Source organism: Halichoerus grypus, chromosome 3 (assembly GCF_964656455.1).
Source record: "Halichoerus grypus chromosome 3, mHalGry1.hap1.1, whole genome shotgun sequence".
In the NCBI taxonomy this organism is placed as follows: domain Eukaryota; kingdom Metazoa; phylum Chordata; class Mammalia; order Carnivora; family Phocidae; genus Halichoerus; species Halichoerus grypus.
The window spans coordinates 130,757,237-130,780,390 of NC_135714.1; the positions used below are offsets into that span (position 1 = coordinate 130,757,237).

A 23,154-nucleotide genomic window follows, 5' to 3' on the forward strand; every position below is an offset into this window, starting at 1 on the left:
TTTTGGACTTGGTTTTTTACTTTTATTCATTGTTTGAATTATTTACTAACACAGTATTAAAATCAGAAGGTGGAAAAAAATAAACAGAAGGAATCCATCAATAGGATATCCCTCAATAACATTGAAGGAATTTCTCAGTAAGATACCCTTCAATAGGAATCCCTTCAGTAACACTCTTAGTAATTGGTTCTCCAGTCTCTAAATCTTTTCGTGGACATTGTCTGTATTTTTCAAAAGAATATTCTGTATATTTTTATTTTTATAAATTTTATTTGGTTCTTTTCCACATCTGTTCCTTATTCATGATGTCCTAATTTGTTCATAATGAGTACTCTTTTCCTTTTATCTCTTTAATTCTTTTAAGCATTCTTATTTTCTAGTCTTTCAGATCGTTTTGTGGGTTTTGAAGATGAAAATTCTTTTGTTCCCAAATTCCCACCACCACTTCTTAGTCAAGAACTACATGAATCTAGTTTCTGTTTATGTACTTTGTAATTGTCCACCTATCCTGAAAATATCTCTAGTACCTAAAACATATTTTTGTTTAGTATATGTTAAAATGTTTTATTTTAGCATATATCTTTTTGGCCATTATTTCTAAGGTGCTTTTTAAAAATATTAACTGATATTATGGGACGACTGACTGACTGGCTCAGTTCGTAGAGCATGCGACTCTTGATCTTGGGGTTGTGAGTTCAAGCCCCATGTTGGGCATATAGCTTACTTTAAAATAAAAAAAAATTTTTTTCTTAAATATTAGCCTGTAGTAAAGAAGGACAAATTCATCTGATAAGTCACTGAACGATACATGAGTCATGTTTTAATTTGTGGAGGAGAAAAGCCTCTGGAGGTTAAATGTTTGCTCATTTGGAGCCAATTTCAAAGCCAAAATGAGAGCCCATTGGCTTTCTACCTTTTACTTTTGATCATTCAGTCTCAAATTTGAACTGGATTTATCTCAAATTTTCATATCTATTTAAAAAATTATGACACACCTGGCTGGCTCAGTCGATGGAGCATGTGACTCGGGATCTCAGGGTTGTGAGCCCCACATTGGGTGTAGAGATTACTTAAAAATAACATCTTTAATAATAATTTTCACATCTTATATTGAGATATCTGACTTAAAGTGCAATGTGATAAAAGATCTCAATCTAGGGGCTCAGTTGGTTGAGTGTCTGACTCTTGATTTGGGCTCAGGTCATGATCTTGGGGTCGTGAGATTGAGCCTCACCTCAGGCTCTGTGTTCAGCAGGGAGTCTGCTTGAGATTCTCTCTCTCCCTCTTTTGTCCCTTCCCCTGCTTGAGCACGCACTCTCTCTTTCTCTCTATCTCTCAAATAAATAAATAAAATATTTTTTAAAAATCTCAATCTGTCTAATATATGGGTTTATTTGAAACTTTTGAACAGAGTTATAAATCAGGTTATATGTACTTGGTAGCTGGTTATCAGGAAATCTTTAACAACCTCTGTGTATAGTTTAAAAACTAACAACAATAATGACCTCACCTCATAATTTATTCTCTTTCTATTGAAATTACAATGTGATTTTATTCATTAAGCTTAGCTTGGGGTTTGACTTTCCTATACTATTTATTGAAGTAACCGAGGGATTCACTATTGTAATACCAAAACATTGCCTGCAGAGGGATAACATTTAAAAAGAACCCCAGATTAAAAGTTTCTCAGTAACTGAATTTTCTTCTCTGTCAGAACCAGAATTTACTGACCTTTAGGGCATGGGTCAGCTATTTGATCAGCACAAAAAGTGGCAATTTACGCAAATGTCCGGTGGCCTTTTAATGCTCCCTATTATGCATTGTGTACAAGTATTTCCTAGCCCTGTGGTGCTCCGTGTATAGAAAATCTTGTAACGGCCCATTCAACACTTCTCCACAGCACCACCAACAAGGGAGTCAGTTGTGGTCAAGACTTTTCAGATGTGGACACCTGTTCTGTAGAAGTTTTACATAAGCCATAAAGTAACCAACTATGACTAACTTTACTGATACGGATTCAGTTCAGACTGGCAACCTTGAAGAGTTGCATTTTGAAAATTTAGCGTGCTTCTCTTCCTGGTGGTAATGAGCACTGTTAGAGAAGCTCTTACGGAAAGTTTTACTTTGATACCATCTACAAACTCTGGATGTAAAAATTAAGGGATATAAGGTCAGTATTATAACTTTGATTATGTTTATATTAATCTTACTGTTTAGAAATGTGCTCCGAGGCTGATGAAGGATGTTTGTCTTCACATTAAATCACCATATACCACTATTTTTGTTCTACTTTTTTTCTTTCATTTTTTGTTGTTTTTAGTATATTTACATCTGGCTATCCCTCCTCTAATTTGGCTATTATAATAAACACTCTAAAGATACTAGTTATTACCAGGTATCCTATAAGTACTCTATATTTTTTGTGGAGATTATTATTCTCATTTATAGATGAAAAACTGAAGCAGAAAGAGATAAAATAACTAGCTCAAGACATTAGAGCCAGCAAAGGTCAGAGTGGTCCTTCACTTTGCCCAGAGAACCCATGGAGTTTAACTTACTTGTTATCATTACCAAGTCAGTCTTGCCTCCCAAATCTTTAATATCTGTCTCCCCTTCTTAGCCCCACTGCCATTGTCTTGATTCAGTGACTGATTTCTCTTTTGCCCATGGTCTTCTAATTGGTTTCCTTGTTTCTGTTTCTTAATCTACTCCAGTCCATCCTCCATTTCTTACTACTAGAGACGCCTTTCTATTCTGAACAAGTAGAACAATTCACTTTCTAGAGCAGAGTTCTTAAATGGCTTCCCATCACATCACTTGACCTACCAGATTAAATCCGATCCCTTTAGTGTGGCCTGTACGCCCTGCTTAATGTCAGTCTTGCCTACCTGTCTGACTTTAATTCCTTCCACTGTCATGCTCCAACTTCAGGTTATGACATACTGAATTACTTCCCAAATGTATCGTGGTATCTTACAAATCTGTGCTTTTGTTCTTGCTTTTCTCTTCCTGGATTGCTCTATTTCCCTGCCACAGTCCACCTTGGAAGCTCTTATCATCCTTTAAAATTTAATTTTAGTGTTTTAATTCTGTTTTGAGATACCTAATTAGGTAATTCTTCCTCTTGATTTCCACTCTCTCTTATTCTCCCTCCCTCATGGCAGTTACCATTACCTCATTTTGTTGTAGTTGTTTAAGAGTGTCTCTCCCTCTAGACTGCAGGTTTCTTGGAGATAAACTTTTATCTGTTCATCTTTATAGCTCTGGTTTCTAGCATAGTGCCTGGAACATAGAAGGGGCTCACTTAATATTTGTTGAATAAATCAGTGTATCAGTGAATGAATGATTCTCTTCTGGCCCTGAAAGATCAAGTTTGTTAAATTCAGTACAAGATAAAAATAAATTCTCAAGTCAGATTGGAATATAGTTTATGTTGTTTAAAATATTCTTAAAGGGTGCCTGGGTTGCTTAGTCAGTTGAGTGTCTGACTCTTGGTTTCGGCTCAGGTCATGTTCCTCAGGGTCATGAGATCGAGCCCTGCGTTGGGCTCCACACTCAGCCAGGGGTCTGCTTGTATTTCTCTCCTTCTGCCTTCCCCCCCCCCCCACACCTCATGTGCACGTGCTCTCTCTAAAAAGAATAAGTAAGTCTTTAAAATATTCTTAATTGCCAGAATGAGAGATGTAGATAGTACTTTAGATATTGAATAAAGAGCTTTAGTTCTAGGGCATAAGTTTTGTGATGCTGATTTTGACTAAATCAGAGGTCACATTGATCTTAACTGAGTACTGAATAGTAGAGACTGCTGGATAAGTCACTGTTTTATAATAAGTAGGTTGGTAGTGTACTTACACAGGTGCTGTGATAGAGACATTATGAGGTACAGTGTGATCATGGAGTGGTGGGGTGGTAACTATTTTAGTGGTAGGAGACTGTTAGGGAGTAGACATCTAAACGAGCACAAGGTGTTAAGTGCTCTGTCATAGATGCCATTGTCATGTTCTAAATACTAATATTATGGAAATCCATCCAGAGTTACTCTGTCCCATATGGTAGCCACTAGCCACATGTGTCTGTTGAGCCCTTGAAATGTGGTTAGCCTAAATTGAGATGTGATTAGATGTGTAATATATACAGTGGATTTCAGAGACTCATTACTACTCCCCCAAAAAGTAAAATAGTTCATTAACAACCTTTTTACATTGATTACATGTTAGATAATATTGTAGATATATTGGGTAAAATAAATATATTGTTTAAAAGGTAAAATTAATTTTTATTATTTTAATGTGACTACTAGACAATTTTAAGTTACATATGTGACTTGCATTATGTTTCTGTTGTGCCTTGCTGGCTAGACTATACTTTCAGGACTGCTGACTCTCAGTGTAGCTTCGTTTTACCAGTTAAAGTATGTCATCCTAAAGTCTGCTGTCTTCATATGCTTTGCCTTATTGGTATTAGCCAATTCCCATGTGAGATAGATCAGTTGATCTTGTTGGCATTAGGTTTTGACATCTGTTTTTTAAACTGGTTTTTAAATTTTGGAAATTCTGCTTGTCAGTTAATACTGTACTTTGGGAAAAATAGTTAATGAGATTAATAAGCAGCTCCCCCCCCCGATGCTTGTATTAATAGCTCTTTGTATTAAAGAAATACATTATTTTAAAAGTATAAGGTGTAATATATGTATGAGAATTATCTGTTAATATATAACATGAGACTGTCGTATATTTCCACCTCACCTCCTGAACTTATTTCACTCTGTTTTTGTAATATGCTTCACTTACTTTGTTCTTTCCAGGATTGAATATGATGCATATCGCACTGATTTGGAAGAACTGAATCTTGGACCACGTGATGCCAACACTCTGCCAAAGATTGAGCAGTCACAGCATCTGTTTCAAGCACATAAGGAAAAATACGATAAAATGCGTAATGATGTTTCTATCAAGTTGAAATTTCTAGAAGAAAATAAGGTAAATTTAGTCTTTACCTTCTGAGATAAATTTTTATGGACTTTAAAATGATGTCACCCCAAAGAGAGATAAATAGAAAGATTTTGTTTCTGTTAGCTCTCTTTCATTACAGTTGCAGAATGGAATTCCACCAGTAATCAGTGTTTGAGTTTTTAGAAGAACCAAAAATATATTTATCTTTCTGTTATAAAAGTCATCATCAACCCTACTGTACCAGTCCTTCACATGTTACAGTTGGGAAAAAATATTTGATGTTCAACTGTTGACCTTCAGATTGGAGTTGGTATCAAATGTTTTTAAAAGTTACATACTTGGAGCACCTGGATGGTTCAGTCAGTGGAGTGTCTGGCTGTTGATCTCAGGGTTGTGAGTTCAAGCCTGTACTGGGTATAGAGATTACTTTTAAAAAGTAAAATCTGAAAATTAAAAAATAAATAAATAATAAAATAAAAAGTTACATAATGATAGATTCTGCTTTGAATATTTTGAGACCTTTTTATTAATGATAGGTACAGACTTCAGAAAGGGAAGAACATTCTTCCTAGTAACTGGTAAATGAGGAATGACTAAAAGGTCCAGCTTAGAGCTGTAGTTAGCATACCCTAGAAGAAACAAGCCAAGAAATCAATTTTCCACATTATTTTTGTATAACATGAACCCATCTAAGGACTAGAACAGTGAGAGCTGAGATGGACCTGCTGTAGGCTTCTATTCTATTCAGAGACTAACAGGCTCCTGAGTTTTGGCTTAAGTAGAGGACAGGTTCCTGTGTTTAACTTTTTTTTTTAAGATGTATTTATTTGAGAGAGCGTACATGCCAGAGCCCAGTGGGGGAGGAGAGAGGGAGAAAGAGAAGCTCAAGCAGACTCCCCACTGAGCGTGGAGCCCGAACAAGGGCTCAGTCTCACAACCCTGAGATCTTGACCTGAGCCAAATCAAGAGTCAGACGCCCAACCCAGGTGCCCCTGTGTTTAACATTTTTAATATAACATGCATACTCAGTTTTGTGAGGGGGATTACAGTTCTGGAAACAGGGAGAAGCCAATAGTGGGCACAGCACAGAGTAGGTGGAGTGGTTCAGTCTTGTGGAGATGGGGTCTTTCCACTGCATATTGGTGGTCTTCTTGTGATTTTCATATCCTCTGAAGTCACAATAGGTCTTCAAATCTACTTTCTTTAGGTACCCTCTTAAAATTGTTCTTCACTTGTTATTGTCTGTTGATATCCTCTTGTTTTCCTTAACCTTTTTTTAGAAACTCTTCTGGCTACCATAAAAGCTGCAGAGTAATACATTTCCTCGGGATCTACCAAGCCCTGCACTACCACTTACTTTTTTTAGCTACAGTGGGTAAAAAGTATTCACCAGAAACAATTACAAGGGCAGTAAAGGAAACTTCAGCAGAGTTATCAGACAGATTGCCCAGCATCATTCCAACAAGAATGCAGTGCAGCCTTTCAGCATTGATTAGCTGAACACGTAAGATGGCATTCCTTTTAGTCCATTCATATATATCTATGTAGATGTATCTCTCTACAGGTATATATGTAGGGAGAGATAGATCAGTTACATAACTTAACATTTTAATAGATAGGAATATATCAATACTTAGATGTAGATGTATGTTTTAAACATAAAAATATTTTTGACATATTCCTCTATAATAGATCAGCACTATACAGGATAGTGCTAAGTGAGGTACGCTAGCTAGCATTTGAGAGGCTCTCTCCAAAGCTAATTTGAAGGGAAAGAAAGGAATTCACCTAATTTGGGGGTTCAGGACCTCTGCAAATAAAGAAATTGATTTTAGAAAATCTATAAAATGTTAATTGTATTCTTTTGGAGTCTAATGGTATTGTGTACTCTTCTCTGGATAGTGAGATTATGGGTGATTTTTGTTTTCTTTATATGTTTCCATATTTTAGATGGTTGTGTTGCCTTTATAAAAAAGGAGAGAAAGTGGGGCGCCTGGGTGGCTTAGTCGGTTAAGCGTCTGGCTCTTGATTTCAGCTCAGGTCATGATCTCATGGTGGTGAGATTGAGCTCCAGGTCGCATTCCACACTAAGTGTGGAGTCTGCTTAAGATTCTCTTTCTCACTCTCCCTCTGCCCCTTCCCCCCCAAAAAAGAAGAGAAAGTAATGTTGAAAGAATCAGTACCCCAAAGCAACTATGCTTACTAGTCCTTGCCAGGGTAAATCGGAAAATTACACAAGGATAAACAATGGCCATGTGATTGCTACTTGTCTTACTCTAACTACTTTGGAAACTTAGGAGATAGCCAGATGTAGACATGAATCAGGGAAGGCACTTATTTGTCAGTTACTATGCATTTTACACATATTCTCTCACCTGTTCCTCATAACAATCTTCATACTTTAGTTCTTTCAGTAAATATTATTGAATACTTTATATACTGGGAATATGTCAGGGAACAAAAAAGACAATCTCTGTCCTTTTGAGGCTGACATTCTTATCAATCAGATACACTCATCATCCATAGCTTACAGATGAGTGAGTTCGTTTTACATCATCTTCTGTGATCATATATGCCCTTTGCTTCTGATCTTTGGAACCTCTGTCTCCCTGATCTGTCCACTGTAAAGTCGTTCCTCACTTATTAGGAAGAGTTGTATGACATACCTAGGCTCTTCCCCTTCATGTGTCCAGGAGAAGTTCTAGATTCTGGGAACATCAAAATCAGTATTTGAGCTGTGGAAAATAGACTGAAGAAATTATTTGGGGCCGGTCTATATCTAGTATCATTACTGCCTAAAGTAGCCCTGTGTTGTATCTGGAAAACAGCTATCGTGCTAATGTGAGAAATAAAAAGGTACAGAGGTGGCAGGGAGAAAAGAAATTATGTACTTTTTCCTCTGCCCTTGCTTTGCCTCACTTGATTTATGCTGTGCTGTGCTGTGCTCTGCTCTGCACTAGAGTTGAGCAGCATAGGCTAATGAATAGGCAAGGTGGACTGTGTCCTTTGTAAAAAATTCCAGATTAAGAGTGTGAAAACTTGGGTTCCAGACCCGCTCCTGCCACCTGCTTACTTCATGATCTTGGACGGGACTCCAAACCTTTGTATTTTCTTCTGGAAAATGGGGGTAAATCATGCCTTGTGTTAAGTGAGTGAGAAAAACACACTGTCCTCTGTAAGGTATAAAGTACTGTTCACCAGTATTTATAGGATTCCTACTGTGTGCCAGGCCCTTTGCTAGGTGAAGGGGTGAAGGAGAAAGAAAATAAAGTTCATGATCTTAGGGAGTTACAAAAGCATAAGATGGGTTTGTTTTCTAGAAATTATCACCTTCACACCTTCCCCTGGTGGCTTTTAAACTTAATCTGTATCCTGCCTACTTTGTGTCTTTTTTGCTGATATGAGCAGAAGTTGACATTAGAAAAGATGTGGCAGGAGACATGAACTGTTTATTTCAACATATTAATTTGAAATACTAAATTTATATCATTTGGCATTAGGTAAGCAATACTTTCTCAGTAGTAAGTAAGGATAATGAATTGACCATTCAGGGAAGTCTTTTAAGATCCGTGGAAGTCTTTAAGATCCATGGAAGAGACAGGACTTCAGCCTAGCCTTGAAAGATCAGGAGGACAGGCCTAAGAAAAGTGGGAGGAGAACCTGCTTGGCAAGGGCAGTGGCCCACATGTACGAATAGAGGAATATTCACGTTTAGTAGAGAAGTAGACTACCATAATGGGACATAACCTTGACATGCTTTAAAGGAAAAGAGAATCAGAAAGGTAATTGGAAGCCACGTTGTATTGAGCCTCGAACACATAAAGATTGAATTGTGGCCTCAAAAAGGATGCATGCTGAGCAGTGAGGGACCAGCCAGGTTATCTTTGTAAAGTTTCAGTGTCTGTCAGATGGCTCTCACATCCCAACTTTATCTAGTTGGCAAAAGAGAATTTATAAAGTTAGGGGGCGTCTGCGTGGTTCAGTCAGTTAAGTGTCTGCCTTCGGCTTAGGTTGTGATCCCAGGGTCCTGGGATCCAGCCCCACATCAGGTTCTCTGCTCAGCGGGGAGCCTGCTTCTCCCTCTCCCTCTGCCTGCTGCTCTGCTTGCTTGTGCTTGCTCTCTCTCTCTCTCTCTCTCTCTCTCTGTCAAATAAATAAAATCTTCTTACACTATTGGTGGGAATGCAAGTTGATACAGCCACTTTGGAAAACAGTGTGGAGGTTCCTCAAAAAATTAAAAATAGAGCTACCCTATGACCCAGCAATTGCACTCCTGGGTATTTACCCCAAAGACACAGATGTAGTGAAAAGAAGGGCCATATGCACCCCAATGTTCATAGCAGCAATGTCCGCAATAACCAAACTGTGGAAAGAGCCGAGATGCCCTTCAACAGATGAATGGATAAAGAAGATGTGGTCCATATATACAATGGAATATTACTCAGCCATCAGAAAGGATGAATACCCAACTTTTACATCAACATGGGTGGGACTGGAGGAGATTATGCTAAATGAAATAAGTCAAGCAGAGAAAGTCAATTATCATATGGTTTCACTTATTTGTGGAACATAAGGAATAGCATGGAGGACATTAGGAGAAGGAAGGGAAAAATGAAGGGGGGGAAATCAGAGGGTGAGATGAACCATGAGAGACTATGGACTCTGAGACACAAACTGAGGGTTTTAGAGGGGAGGGGTGTGGGGGGATGGGTTAGCCCGGTGATGGGTATTAAGGAGGGCACGTACTGCACGGAGCACTGGGTGTTGTACGAGAACAATGAATCGTGGATCACTACATCAAAAACTAATGATGTGATGTATGGTGACTAACATAACATAAAATAAATTTTTAAAAAAAAATCTTAAAAAAAAAAGAATTTGTAAAATTAGGAGTAACAGAAAAAAAAGATGACTTAAAAACATTCTTCGGGCACTATAGTTCAAAGGCAGAAAGAAAGTAGAAGCACGCAAACCAGCAAGGAATCCTTTGTAGCCAAATGAAATGATGAAGAGCCTGACCTAGGGTTGTTGCAGTAACAACAGAAAGGAAAGAATACCGTGATTTCAAGGCTGCGTGGCAGGGGTTGGAAATCAACAGAGGAAGCTAGTTTGGCTGGAAGGTTGTGAGGGATGAGGGATGGGTATTTGTTCCATTTAACCCAGTGTTTAGTTTGAGGCGATGACAAAATACTCACATGGAAATAGTTGGTAGGAAGTTAATGATGTGAGTTTGGAGTTTGGATGCACAGGGTCAAGGCTTCAGAGATAAAGGCTTGGAAGTCATTGCCTTTTGAGAATAAAGAATAACATTGTTGTCACATCTTCTTTTGACCTTTCTTACTATAAAATTTTTTTAAATTTGCCTTTATTCTCAAGGATTTATGTTCTTAGAGAGTCTAGAGATAGTCTTTGTTTTCAGCTTTCCACAGTTGTCATTAACCTGAGTTTGAATTTGAACTCTGTAATCACTGGTGTCTAAAATAAAATCTATAAAGAAACCCTGTTCTTTTTATCTTACTTAACTCTTCAAAACTGTAAAGAGATAATATTGATCTCTGTTATTTTAAGCAATCAGTAGCTGTAATTTGGGTGAAGACTTAGATTCATGAGAAAACTTTTTTTTATTGTTGAGCAACTTTTACTGTTTTATTTTTAATAGCTCTAACAAAGGGAGCAAAAAGCAAGCCTTTAGGCCTAGAAACTGTCATCCTTGTTTGTTTTCTTAGCAGTGTGAAATGCCTCAAATCTTGTTTTTTCTTCTTTTGTTAAACTATAACTGAATTTGTACCTTAATATCTCTTTTATACGTAGTTGTCAGATAACCTTCTTAGCACTTGGATTTTAACAAAATATATACTCTTCCTATTTCTTAAATATTGTATATTGAATTTTTAAAAACATAAGTTATTTGAAACATCGTTGAGTGTGCTAGTTTGTAATTTGATAATGTCCTGAAGGCTACTGCTTTTTTTTTAAAGCTGTTTTTGCAGCTTTTGCGGGGAGGAAACTTTCTTCGGTTTCTTGTTTCATGGCTTTTGGAGTGTCTTCCCATAGCAACACTTCTCTTCTAAAATGAGAGGCCAGATAACCAAACAACTAAAATGGTGCATAAAGTAAAAGCAAATAATCACTGAGTAAAGGACTAAGAACCATTCCAGTGACTGTTGTAATAAATTTTCATAGCCCAACATTGTGAGAATGTTTTGTTTGTTTCATTCTTAGAACTTTAAAAAAGATTTTTTTTTTTTTTGAGAGAGAGATTGAAAGGTCGAGTCTTAGCTGTATTTTAGAAAATCAAAGTGTTATATGTCCTTAGTCTAGCCTTCCTTTCTGGCAAAACAGAGGAAATAGGTGTGTAAAATACACACATTCCTTTGTTTGTATATGCATTCATGCTGAGTGATAGTGCATATATCTCTTACTTGTCATTTACTCTTAATGGAGAAACTTGAATTCTTCTATTATGTGAAATCCATACTTTTATCCACCCACTCCTAAGATATATTGTGTTTACTTTTAACCTAAACAACTCTTACTCATCTCTGATATTCTCTTCCTTGTTTTACTAAACAGTTGAGTTGCATAGCAGTAAGAACAAATTAGGCTCTTCTAATGTTTCTCTTTTAATCATTATTTCTCCTTTTCGAGACCTTTGAGTAGTGTTACATGAGCTGTTTTGTGACTTAAGGCAGTTTATTTACCTTTTATTGTTCCTTTCATGGTTCAAAACAAAATATAGACTACTTTAGTAAAGAGAAGAAAATAGGTATTTCTGTTGTTTTGTAGACTTTGTGAGAAAGGTACCATGCCTCCTTTCACAGCCTTCATGATACCTAGCAATGTTGTTAAATATATAGTAGTTATTTTAGCAAATGTGTGCTTGCATTTCTTCCCAGAATTAGAGGCACACTGCAGGGAAGAGAAAGAGATGGAAGAAAATGAGAGTCAGCCACGACAGGATAGAAGGGCAAATCCTGATCACGTCATTCTCTGCTTTAGTGAGGGCAGAGCATGCTCTCTCAGAATGCCGCTATTGTCTGTAGTGCATACTGCGGCATGGAAAGAGGAAGCAGAAAATTAGAGAAAAAATATGCACATCAGTGTGAGCAATTCATGTTTATTTTTTCTAAACAACTTTTTATAGGGTTAGAATCACATAAAATATGAAAAAAGTAAGTTAAGATTAATATTTCCTTTAAGATAACTATAATTTAACTTGGGAGTGGTAAATCTCTTTCCAGGGCTACTAATGCATTAGAGGGGAAAAACCTGAATGTATCAGAAGATTCAACAAAGCAGCTTAGGGTATAAATCAAAAGTAAGAATCTTGTTAATGCTATTATATTCTTATTTTAAGAAAGATGAAATATACTCTTACTTTAAGGTAATGTCAGTTAATCAGCTGTATCCATTAAATGAAGGGTTTTTTTCCTTTGTTATATTTCAGTGACTTGAGGATGACAATGGGGACAGGAAAAGATGAGCCAGACTTGGGAATGTATCCTGCACACATATTTGATTAATATAGTTGGAATCTATCCTGGACACATGTTTGATTAATATACTTAATTTAAATACCTTTTAAAAAAATCATAGTCATTTTGAATCAGGTTGATGAAGAGACTGTTGTTTACACTCAACACTGTATTTCATATATAATCATAATAATATCCTGTATATTAGGACTTCTTTTCTAATATATTATTAATACACTATTTTTTCTAATATATTTCAAACTTATTTCATATGTATCTTATAATGAATTTAATTTTTCAGAAAACAATGCATGAACTAAAATGGGAAGGAGGAGAAAGAGGGAATACACAGAATAAAACACCTAGAACAAAGTAAACATACTCATGTAATTTGAGTCAGCTATATACGTAGTTGTGATGATTCAGTGACTATGCAAATACATACTGTAATAGGAAATACTTGAAACCCAGTACATTTTTGTAAAAACAGGCTATAAATGTTTGGAAAAACTTGGAAGGCAGAGGTATTCTTTGTTTGCTAAAGCTTCTCTTTGAGAGGAAAAAAAGTACACTTCTGAATTTTAAAAATGGATATTTCCTGCCAAATTTTAAGAAGCATGTTAATTATTACTCAATATGTACAAGCACATACATTCTTAAAATCTTCTTCTCCATTGTCAAAAGGACCCTAACTTCTTACTCTTGATACTTTTTAAATATTCATACCAGTGACTTTACTATCATCTTTATTTCTATAACTGGAGGTACAAGCAGTTCTCTTGGTACTTGCTCATAGGTCAAGTGAAATTAAGTTCCACAGGTAAAAGGACCGTACTGGTTCTAAATAAAAAATTAACATTTATGGACTGAAATGTGGAAGTATGTGTAATAAGCAACCTCAACACTATGCCAAATATGATTACCTACATTTGGATTTTGTGAAACATTCCCTAACTCATGCACCTTTACTTCCAGACTTAATTCCTGAGTATATTTCATCATATCATTTCAGGTTTTTTTTTCATTCATTTAACAAACTTTTATCAGATATATACGTGTGCCAGGAAGTGTTCTAGATATTGGTGATACCCAGTGAGCAAAACCAAAAACAAATTCTACCCTCGAAGAGCTTGTAGACTAATAAAAGTAACAACAGTGATCAAATCACATCAAAATATATATATAAAATCTTGACTGTGACCAGTGCTCTCAAGGGGAGGTACATGGTTCATTAAGAGTGGCTAGGGCAGGCTGCCATGAGAAAGTGATGTTGAGCATTAACTAGGTAAAGTGAGAAGCAAAGAGCATTCCAAGTAGAAGAAACAGCATGTGTAACAGCCCTGTGACAGAAAAGGGTGTGGTGTGCTCAGAGAATAAGTATGACTAGAACCAGTGCAACTAGAGCATAGAGAGATGACTGGGAGGCAAGCAAAGGCCAAACCATGCAGGCCTTATAGACTACATTAAGGAAAAGTTTATTTTAGTATCGGTAGGGACCCATTGAAAAAATTCTTGGCAAATGATAAGCTTAAAATACGGCGCATAGATCTTAGTTGGAACCTAAGAGTAAATATAGTAGTTTAGACAAGAGATGATGAGAGCTTGTTTAGGGTGGTGGTAATGGAAATGGAGTAAACTGAAGGTGTTGAGAGATATTTAAATAGTAAAACAAAAATACATATAAAAGACTAAGAGCAAATTGATGTATAATTAGCATCTTTAATTTTTTATTCCTTTATTCATCAAATATTCATCAGTTTTTTATGTGCCGGGGTTAAATAGTAGAAATACAATGTTCTTGCCATTATAGAGCTTATGGTCAAGTAAGAGAAATAGGCATTAACCAAATAATTACATAAATACAAACTATGACAAGTGTTGTAAAGGGGAAATTGAGGAGCCATGTGAGTATAAAAAGGGGACTTGGCTTGGTGTGGGGTTTTGTGGAAGTCTAGAGAAAGTGACATTGGGGCTAAGCTCCAGAAGGATGTAAAGGAGCTGACTAAAGGTGTGTGGAGGAAGCAGACTTTAAATGGAAGGAATAGAATATGCAAAAGCCAATTGAAGAGAGAGGGAGAGGGAGAAACTCTTAAGCAGGCTCCACACCCAGTGGGGGAGCCCGACTTGGGGCTCAGTCTCACAACCCTGAGATCATGATCTGAGCAGAAATCAAGAGTCGACCACTTAACCAACTGAGCCACCCATGCACCCCTAGGTTTTTTTCTTTATTCCTCTTATACCTCATAACATTCTGGCTTTCTATTTGTATTTCTTCCTTTAAATTTTCAAAACATGCACTTTTCAAAGATTAGTAAATTTTTTAAGGTGCTTGTTTTGGGCTATTATAATGCCTAATCCTAGAGAAATATTGTATAAAGGTATTATGACAGACTTCTTGCTGACAAGCAATATACAGTCTAATGGATGATATTTAGTAAAATGCTGAGTTAAGCATGAGAAAAAAGAAGTAGAGCATTTGATGAAGAAGAGCATTAATGTGGGTTCTTAGAACTACCTGCTAGGCCAGGTAGCATGACTTGAATAGAACCACACAAGAATGAGTAATATGAGCATTGGTGGAAAAGGTCAGAAAAAAAATTCTTAAAAAAACCCTAGAACAGGAGCGCCTGGGTGGCTCAGTCAGTTAAGTGTCTACCTTCTGCTCAGGTCATGATCCCAGGGTCCTGGAATAGAGCCCCGCATCGGGCTTCCTGCTCAGCGGAGAACCTGCTTCTCCCTCTCCCTCTGCTGCTCCCCCTGCTTGTGTGCTCTTTCTCTCTCTGTCTCTCTCTCTCTCTGTCAAATAAATAAAATCTTTAAAAAACAAAACCCTAGAACATAGGGGCACCTGGGTGGCTCAGTCGGTTGAGCTTCCCACTCTTGGTTTAGGCTCTAGTCATGGTCTAGGGTTTTGGGATCAAGCCCTACCTCAGGCTGTGTGCTCAGTGGGGAGGCTGCTTGAGATTCTCTCTCCCTCTCCCTCTGCCCCTCCCCACTGCACATGCGTGCACGGGCTCTCGCTCTCAAATAAATAATCTTAAAAGAAAGAAACCCTGGAACATATGTTTAAGTTAGCTGTACATTGTTGTTAAATGTTCTGTTCTCAGAGTGTAGTATAACTGCACATGGATTTTTTTAAGAAAAATAATGTTCTATCATAACAAATTTTGATGAAGCTTTTCCATTAAGTTTATAAACAGTTCTTAGGTACATAGGATCAGAATTTTTATAAGTTGTATAAGAGATTGAATTCTTAATCTTAAAAAAAAAAAAGGTAGTTTTCCAAGGTATGATACAGAACCATACTTAGGACAGAAAACTATTTTATGAATGTAAAGATGAGTGCGAACCGGCCGTTGGTTTAACTATAGGTTTTTGTTGTCCAGTGTCCAAAGGCCAGTGAGAACGGGGTCACCTAATAGATGAAAGGAAATATTCAGTTCCTTAACTATTCTTCTGTACCTAAATTAATTTTTGATTTTATTTTATTTAAGATTTTATTTATTTATTTGAGAAAGAGCATGGGGGGAGGGGCAGAGCCAGAGGGAGAAAGAGTCTTAAACAGACTCTGTGCTGAGCGCAGAGCCCAGCTTGGGGCTTGATCTCAGGACCCTGAGATCCCGACCTGAGCCGAATGTGAAACCAAGAGTCGAACACTTAACCCACTGTGCCACCCAGGCGCCCCTGTACCTAAACTAATTTTTGTCTAGGAGCTTAAATGCTGTCTTGAATGATTTGTGGTACTTAGTATTTCCTCTAGCAACTTGAAAGTTTCTTTCTTCCCCTATTAGTTACCCTGCTGTCCATGGCTTTCTCCAGTAAATAAAGCACATACCATACTGTGCTATGAATGAATGTCTATTAGTCTGTATCTTTCCCTAGATGTAAGCTCCATGGGTGCATCTGTAGAGCATTCTCTTTCTCCAGCTAATGATTTGGTGAACACTGATCTTTGAGTAATCTGTATATGAGGGAGTTCTACTTTATAAGTATTTTGTATATCTATATGTATATCTTATCTACTCTGTGATCTAGGTGATCATATACCAGTGTACAGATGATGATACTGAGGTTCAGAGAGGTTGAATAATTTGCCCAGTCTCAAAACCAGACCAGGATTCACATCTAGATCTGTTTGACTCTACAGCCCTGCTTTTAATTGATGATGATGTTATAATGCTGCTCCGAGTAAGTTTCTTAACATAGCAGAGGGAGAAGATGGTAGATAACCTTGGAAAACAGAAGCCATATTGGCCATATTGAAACCTGGAGCTATTGGAAGGAAGGAAGGCAGGGGAGGGAGCTAACACTATAAACCGTAGAACAAAAGGGCAATAGATATTTTTGCTAAAGGGGGAAAAAAACCTGTGCATTGAGAATTTTAACATGCCATTGGCTAAAGAATTAGAAGACTTTAGCGCTGTTCTGAGACCTATTGCTGTTGGAGTTTGTGTTTCATCAGTTACCTGCTTTTTAATATAGGATTGCCCTTTTTTCCCTCCTAAGGTGCTTTTTTTTTAACCTGTTTGTCCATGATTTGTTGAAACCTATCCCAATGAGTCAGAAAAATAAAATCTGTGCTTCTACACTCCACTTGTAGTTCATATTTGTCTTTCCTTCTCTTACCTCCTTCCCAATGCCCACACCCATGTTTTTGATAGTGCCTTTTTCTCGGCTGGTAGTTGCTTTGACATGACAGGTATTTCCAAAGCTATTGCAAAGTAATAAAATTATACTTCACAAACCTAATAAAAGGCCAAGACAGATACACTTTTCTGTTTGTTATTTTTCTGGTTTCTTACTTACTAAAAAAAGATCAGTGATGGGCAGAGAAAGCATATAATTATACATTTTTAAATAATTGGCGGTAAAGAACGGAGTTAATTCTTTACATTTTAGTAGTTGGAGACTTCTTACTAAAGAACGATTTTAGGGGCGCCTGGGTGGCTCAGTTGGTGGAGCATGTGACTCTTGATCTTGGGGTTGTAAGTTCAAACCCCATGTTCGGTGTAAAGATTACTTAAAAATAAATTTTTTAAAAAAGAATGATTTTGTTTCAGCTTTTCCTCACATATTTAAGCCAAGCTACTAGCTCAGTGTTGTTGTTCACTTAATATAAACCCTTATTTTATAGACTTATTGGGAGAACCAATAATTGCTTTGAAGAAACTTCACAATTATAAATATATTAAAACTAGTAACTCTTGGGGCGCCTGGATGGCTCAGTTGGTTAAGCATCTGCCTTCGGCTTAGGTCCTGATCCCAGGGTCCTGGGATTGAGCCCCGAGTCAGGCTCCATGCTCAGCAGGGAGTCTGCTTGAAATTCTCTCCCTTTGCCCCTCCTCCCCAAAATAAATAAATAAATCTTTTAAAAAAATGAAGGTATGTAATTAATCTAAATTTGATTTGGAAGAAAAGTTCATTTGGTAGAAATACAGTGTTTTTTGTGATTTTGATGCTTGTGAAGTAATACTTTAAATTTTTTAGTCAGTTAACTTTGTAAATGGTATTTATCTTCTATTGATATATGCTGTGTAGGCAGGAGAAAGTTTTCAATGTAATCCACTTAGCATCAACTCTCAGTCCTGCTCTTAAATTTCTCTTACCCAGTTTCTATTTAAAACCTCAGCTTGTCTCTGTCTTAGTAGTCACTGTTGAAGTTTGTTTTGCCCTTTAACAATTAAAGTATTGTATGGCATATTTTAGGTCATTCACCAGATGTTGCTGTAGTGGTTTTGCTTATGTCTGAGCTGGGTTGCTCATTGTTTGGCAGATCTTTTTTTTTTTTTTAAATTTACTCCTGAGAATTGTTTTGTTTTGTTTTGTTTTTAGATTTTATTTATTTATTTGAGAGAGAGAGAGAGAGAGAGCACATGAGAGGGGGGAGGGTCAGAGGGAGAAGCAGACTCCCTGCTGAGCAGGGAGCCCGATGCGGGACTCGATCCTGGGACTCCAGGATCATGACCTGAGCTGAAGGCAGTCGCCCAACCAACTGAGCCACCCAGGCGCCCTGTTTGGCAGATCTTTATGAAAGTTCTTTGTAATTGAGTTCACAATGATGTAGTGTATTTCTAAAGTACTGTAATTGTTTCTGATGTTAGGTTTTGAAAATTTGTCAAATTTGTCATCATCCTGTTTCTCCCTGGAATTGTTACCTCTCTTTTTTTGCTCCTTTTTAAAATCGCTGCTTTTCTGTTGTATGTCACTTATCCTTATAACCACTTAAAATCGTTTCTAAGTTAGGACATTCATAAATAAATAGTTCAATATAAATTTTTTTCCTGCTCTGTAAGTATGGAAAAGAGTTATCAAAGTTTAATACTGCATTATTCTTCGTAATTTTAGAAAGAATTAACTTTTCTTTCACCTCCTCCAACCTTTGTGTTAGATCTTTGTCCCGAGGATATTTAAATGTAACTTTAGAGCCAACAACAAAATTAGGAAGGAGGCTAAAGCATATCTTCCATACATTTCTACCCTTCCTTTAAGTGCCCTGCCATACCTTTTTTTGTTTCAAACTTTGTTTAAAAGCTTTCCAAAGTGTGTATTGCCTTATGAATAGAGAGTGAGGTTGGAATAGGTGAGAGAACATGGACCTGTCTTGGGAGAAGACATTCCACATCCCAGCCCATCTGCTTCCTAACTATCTAACCTTAGGCAAATTACTTAACTTTCTGAGTGTTTTATTAACTGTAACATGGAGAGAATAGAAGCCTGTACAGAGTAGAGGTAAGGGTAACATATTTTCTCTCAGATATTTCATAGGGCAGCTGGGTGGCTCAGTTGGTTAAGCCTCTGCCTTTGGCTCAGGTCATGATCCCTAGGTCCTGGGATGGAGTCCCAAGTTGAGCTCCCTGCTTGGTGGTGAGTCTGCTTGTCCATCTCCCTCTGCCCCTCCCCCTGCTTGTGCTTGCACTCCGTCTCTCTCTCAAATAAATAAATAAAAATCTAAAAAAACAGTGCTTCATAAAAGTGTCACCCACCATATCAAAATATAATCTACCAAAAATACTTGGCTGGTTTTTTTATTCTATGTGCACATCGCTTCTCACGATCTGATAACATAAATATAAACAAACGTAAGTCAAAAAAGTATAATGACCCTAAAATATTTCCTCAAACATTTTTGGCTTTTTGTACCTTTTCCTAAAAGTACAGTCTGACCTTTCCCCCACCTTACTTTCTTCGTCTCTCTTCCTAAGCCATTTCTGTTTGAGAAACTAGAATCTTTCTAGATTGACCTTCACAAGGCCAAGTAGCCTAGTAAAGTGAACCTGATAAATAAGTCAAGTGACTTAAAATAACACTTTTAAGTCTCCTTAAAACTTCTTATGTATAGTGACAGCAGTACAGTCATTACTAAGATTGCAAAAATTAGTTATCTTTAAAATTGTATTTGAAAAAAAATAAAAAATAAAATAGTATTTGCAACTGTTTTTCTAATATTACTTAATTGTTCTTAAACATCCTGGGGACTCTTTGTGGCTTCAGTCAGAACCATGTTGACATTATATGAATACATATTGTAGTGCAAATTAGTTCATCAAAAATTTAAAGAAAATTAAGCAAAAATAGGTAGAAAAGCAAACGTTTTTAACTCATTTAGTACAGAAAGTATATTCATATTGATATTGATTTATTAATTTATTTTTACTTCCATTTACTTTTGGTAATGGTTAGTAATGGTTTGATTGTTTAAAAGATTGTTAGTTTACCATTCCTATTTAAATTTGCATCTGAGGGCGCCTGGGTGGCTCAGTTGGTTAAGCCACTGCCTTCGGTTCAGGTCATGATCCCGGAGTCCTGGGATCGAGTCCCACATCGGGCTCCCTGTTGAGCAGGGAGCCTGCTTCTCCCTCTAACCCTCTCCCCTCTCATGCTGTTTCTCTCTCTCTCTCTCTCAAATAAATAAAATCTTTTAAAAAAAATAAGTAAATAAATAAATTTGCATCTCATTTTTAAGACATACTATCAAAACTAAAACTTGTACTCGGACAGGACTTACATAATCAGTGCTAATAGAAAAATGAGATAAGTTATGTTTTGGCATAAAAAGGCTTCTGAGATTAAAGTAACAATGAAATTGTATACTTTATTTCCATAATTATAATTGAAAAGCTTTGAATCCCCAAAGGCTCTCTCTGTACCAGGAGCTGCTCTGAAGTGTGTATATATTTTTAAAGGCTTACACATCAACCTTCTCACAATTACTGGGAGAATGTTTTTGCGAAAATGGGTATTGTGTCATTTCGTTGTGAAAACTAGAATTCAGTCTTAAAAAGCGCCCTCTTTCCTTGATTTCCCATGGATTAAGTTTCAGCGGGGTTGGGGAGCATTTTGCATACAGGTAATGCACCGGGCTTGAGGCTTTGTTTAGTGGGCTACCAACCTTCAGCTACAAGAAGAGGCGTTTCTCTGTGTTGGATTTGTCAGCAACCTCCAGGAGGTACGGAAACTGACTCATCAGGTGACATATGTGACATTTACGTTGACATTTGTGTTGACATTTGTAGGGTTAGCTAAAAATTGTGTGATGCTCTTCCCACTTTCTTTCTTACTGTAACTTTCAGACTGTTGTAACAGCTCTCTCCAGGTATAATACATGAACCAGACCCCCGTGCTCCGCTCTTGTCATCTCCTTTAATACTAAAACATTGAGGATTGAAATTCAAGTCAAAAATTCTTATGACCCAAAGAGCAATAAAGTAATTGGCTAGAATCTATTTTTGAAAATTAGAATTTCACACTAAAAATACAGAAACCCCTTAGTTGCTCTGTAACTCCAGGAACCGAGGATCATCCAAAATTCAAAATAAAACAACAGAAAAGCTAAGTCACGCTTAGTAGGGCAAAGTGGAAAATTACTCTGTGACCCAGGTAGGTTACTAGTGCAAAAGCCTTAAAAAAAATACCTCTAAATAGGTAAGAGTATTTAATTAATGGGCTGGTTCATAAACTTGTACATGAACTTCCACTTGAATTTCATAAATCTCTAAAAGAGAAGCTAGTTTTTGTCCTTAAAAATAAATAGAAATAATGATGTTTTTCTATTGAAAGAGAGCCTTTCAACTGAAAGGCTTTTCGAGAGCCATTTGAGTTTCCAAATAGATATACATAGATACATAGATATAGGTATAGATAGATAACACACACCTCTGTTTAGAAAGCAAGTTCTCAAAAACTTTTAATAGAAAGGAACTATAAAAATGATCTTACTCTCTTTCTTCACTATACTGCTATCCTGAACTCTGCCCAGTCTCAAACATAGTTACTCGCTCAGCATTTCCATGTGTCTGCCTGAAAGCCACGTCACACCTGTCCCAGACTGAGCTCTTGAGAGCCAGCTTGCCTTCCTCTACACTCGGCCCTCTCACAGCCTTTGCCATATCAGCCTATGGGAACTTTACGCTTTCCGTTGCTCCGGGCAGAAGTCTTAGCATCTTTGTTCTTGATCTCTCGCGCCCCACAGCTCCACCTTCACAGTCTGTTGAGAATGCCGCCTCTTCTCTTACCACCCTCGTCCAGGCCACCATAGTCTCACTGGGTTATTGCTGTGGTATTCTAGTAGGTCTCCCTACTTCTACCCTTGTGTGTTTATTAAAGTAAATCAGATGTTACCATTTTTCTGCTCAGGATCTTCCCGTGTCTTCTCACCTCACTCAGAAATGTAGCCACGGTCTCTATGATGACATCCGACGTCCTGCATCCTCTAGCTCCCCGTTACCTGTCTGACCACATCTCCTACCAGACACCTACAACTCTGCCCCAGCCACACTGGCCTCCTTGCTGTTTCTCAAACACACCAAGCACAGCACCTGCCTCTGGACTCTTGTACTTGCTATTTCCTCCGTCCAGAATGTTGTTCTTCCAGCCTCATTAGAACACTTAAAAGTACCTTAAAGCACATCCCCTCACTTCCTTTGGGTCTTTATTCACATGTCACCTCAGACCAAGTCTTCCTTTCCTATTTACATTGCCACGCCCTCTCCTATAAACGGATCTCATATTCCCCATTGCTGCTTAATTTTTTTGCATAACACATGCCATCATCTAACATACTGTATATTTTACTTACCTTGTTTCTCTTTCTTCTCTCACTAGAATATAAGCTTCTTGAGAGCAGAGTTGTAGTTTTGTTGATTGCTTGCATTGCAGCCCCTAGACTAGTGCCTGACACTAGCAGACCCTTGGTAATATTTATTGAATGAATGAATGTAAGTAACACTTTAGATGTGGTATTTTTTTTTCTCTGAATGTAAAGTGGGGATGACTGTATTTCATTAGAACACTGTGAATAGTGCAGATCCTCAATGAAGTTATGATATAGACAGACTTTATCTTTCATAACCTTTCCCTTTTCTAATACCATAAAAATGTTAAGTATATTCAAAAGAATATTTAACATAGAGGCAAAATATAAAAAGCAATGACAACAAAAAATAGCAGCCGTGTTCCCACCACCCAGGTTAAGAAACAAAATCATAAGTATTTTTGAGGCCTCCTCTGTGCTTTCCCTTACCTCATCCTCCCTCTTCTCCTCCCTACAGAACCCCTATTCTGAATTTTGTTTATTGTTCCTATTGGTTTTCTTTATAGTTTTGCCACGTGTGAATGTATCGTTCAGTTAGGCATATTTTTGAGCTTTATATAAATGGAATCCTACCAAGGGTGTTTTTCTGCAGCTTGCTGTTTCACTCTTATGTTCCTAAGGTTCATCCATGTTGATG

At 37.2% G+C, this 23,154-nt stretch overlaps 1 protein-coding gene across 16 annotated transcripts in view; it reads left to right on the top strand.

Annotated features, from left to right (window-relative positions):
* Positions 1-23,154, top strand: part of ARFIP1 (ARF interacting protein 1) — a 113,074-nt gene that overhangs the window by 82,095 nt on the left and 7,825 nt on the right. For 13 of the 16 annotated variants that reach the window (XM_036103573.2, XM_078069322.1, XM_036103565.2 and 10 more), the window contains one exon: positions 4,805-4,979. In XM_036103573.2, coding sequence (XP_035959466.2) covers positions 4,805-4,979 — 175 coding nt within the window. Of the gene's footprint in view, positions 1-1,900; positions 2,171-4,804; positions 4,980-6,232; positions 6,862-12,399; positions 12,519-23,154 lie in introns of those variants that run through there. The other 3 variants (XR_013446519.1, XM_078069321.1, XM_078069320.1) reach the window with 3 other exon arrangements.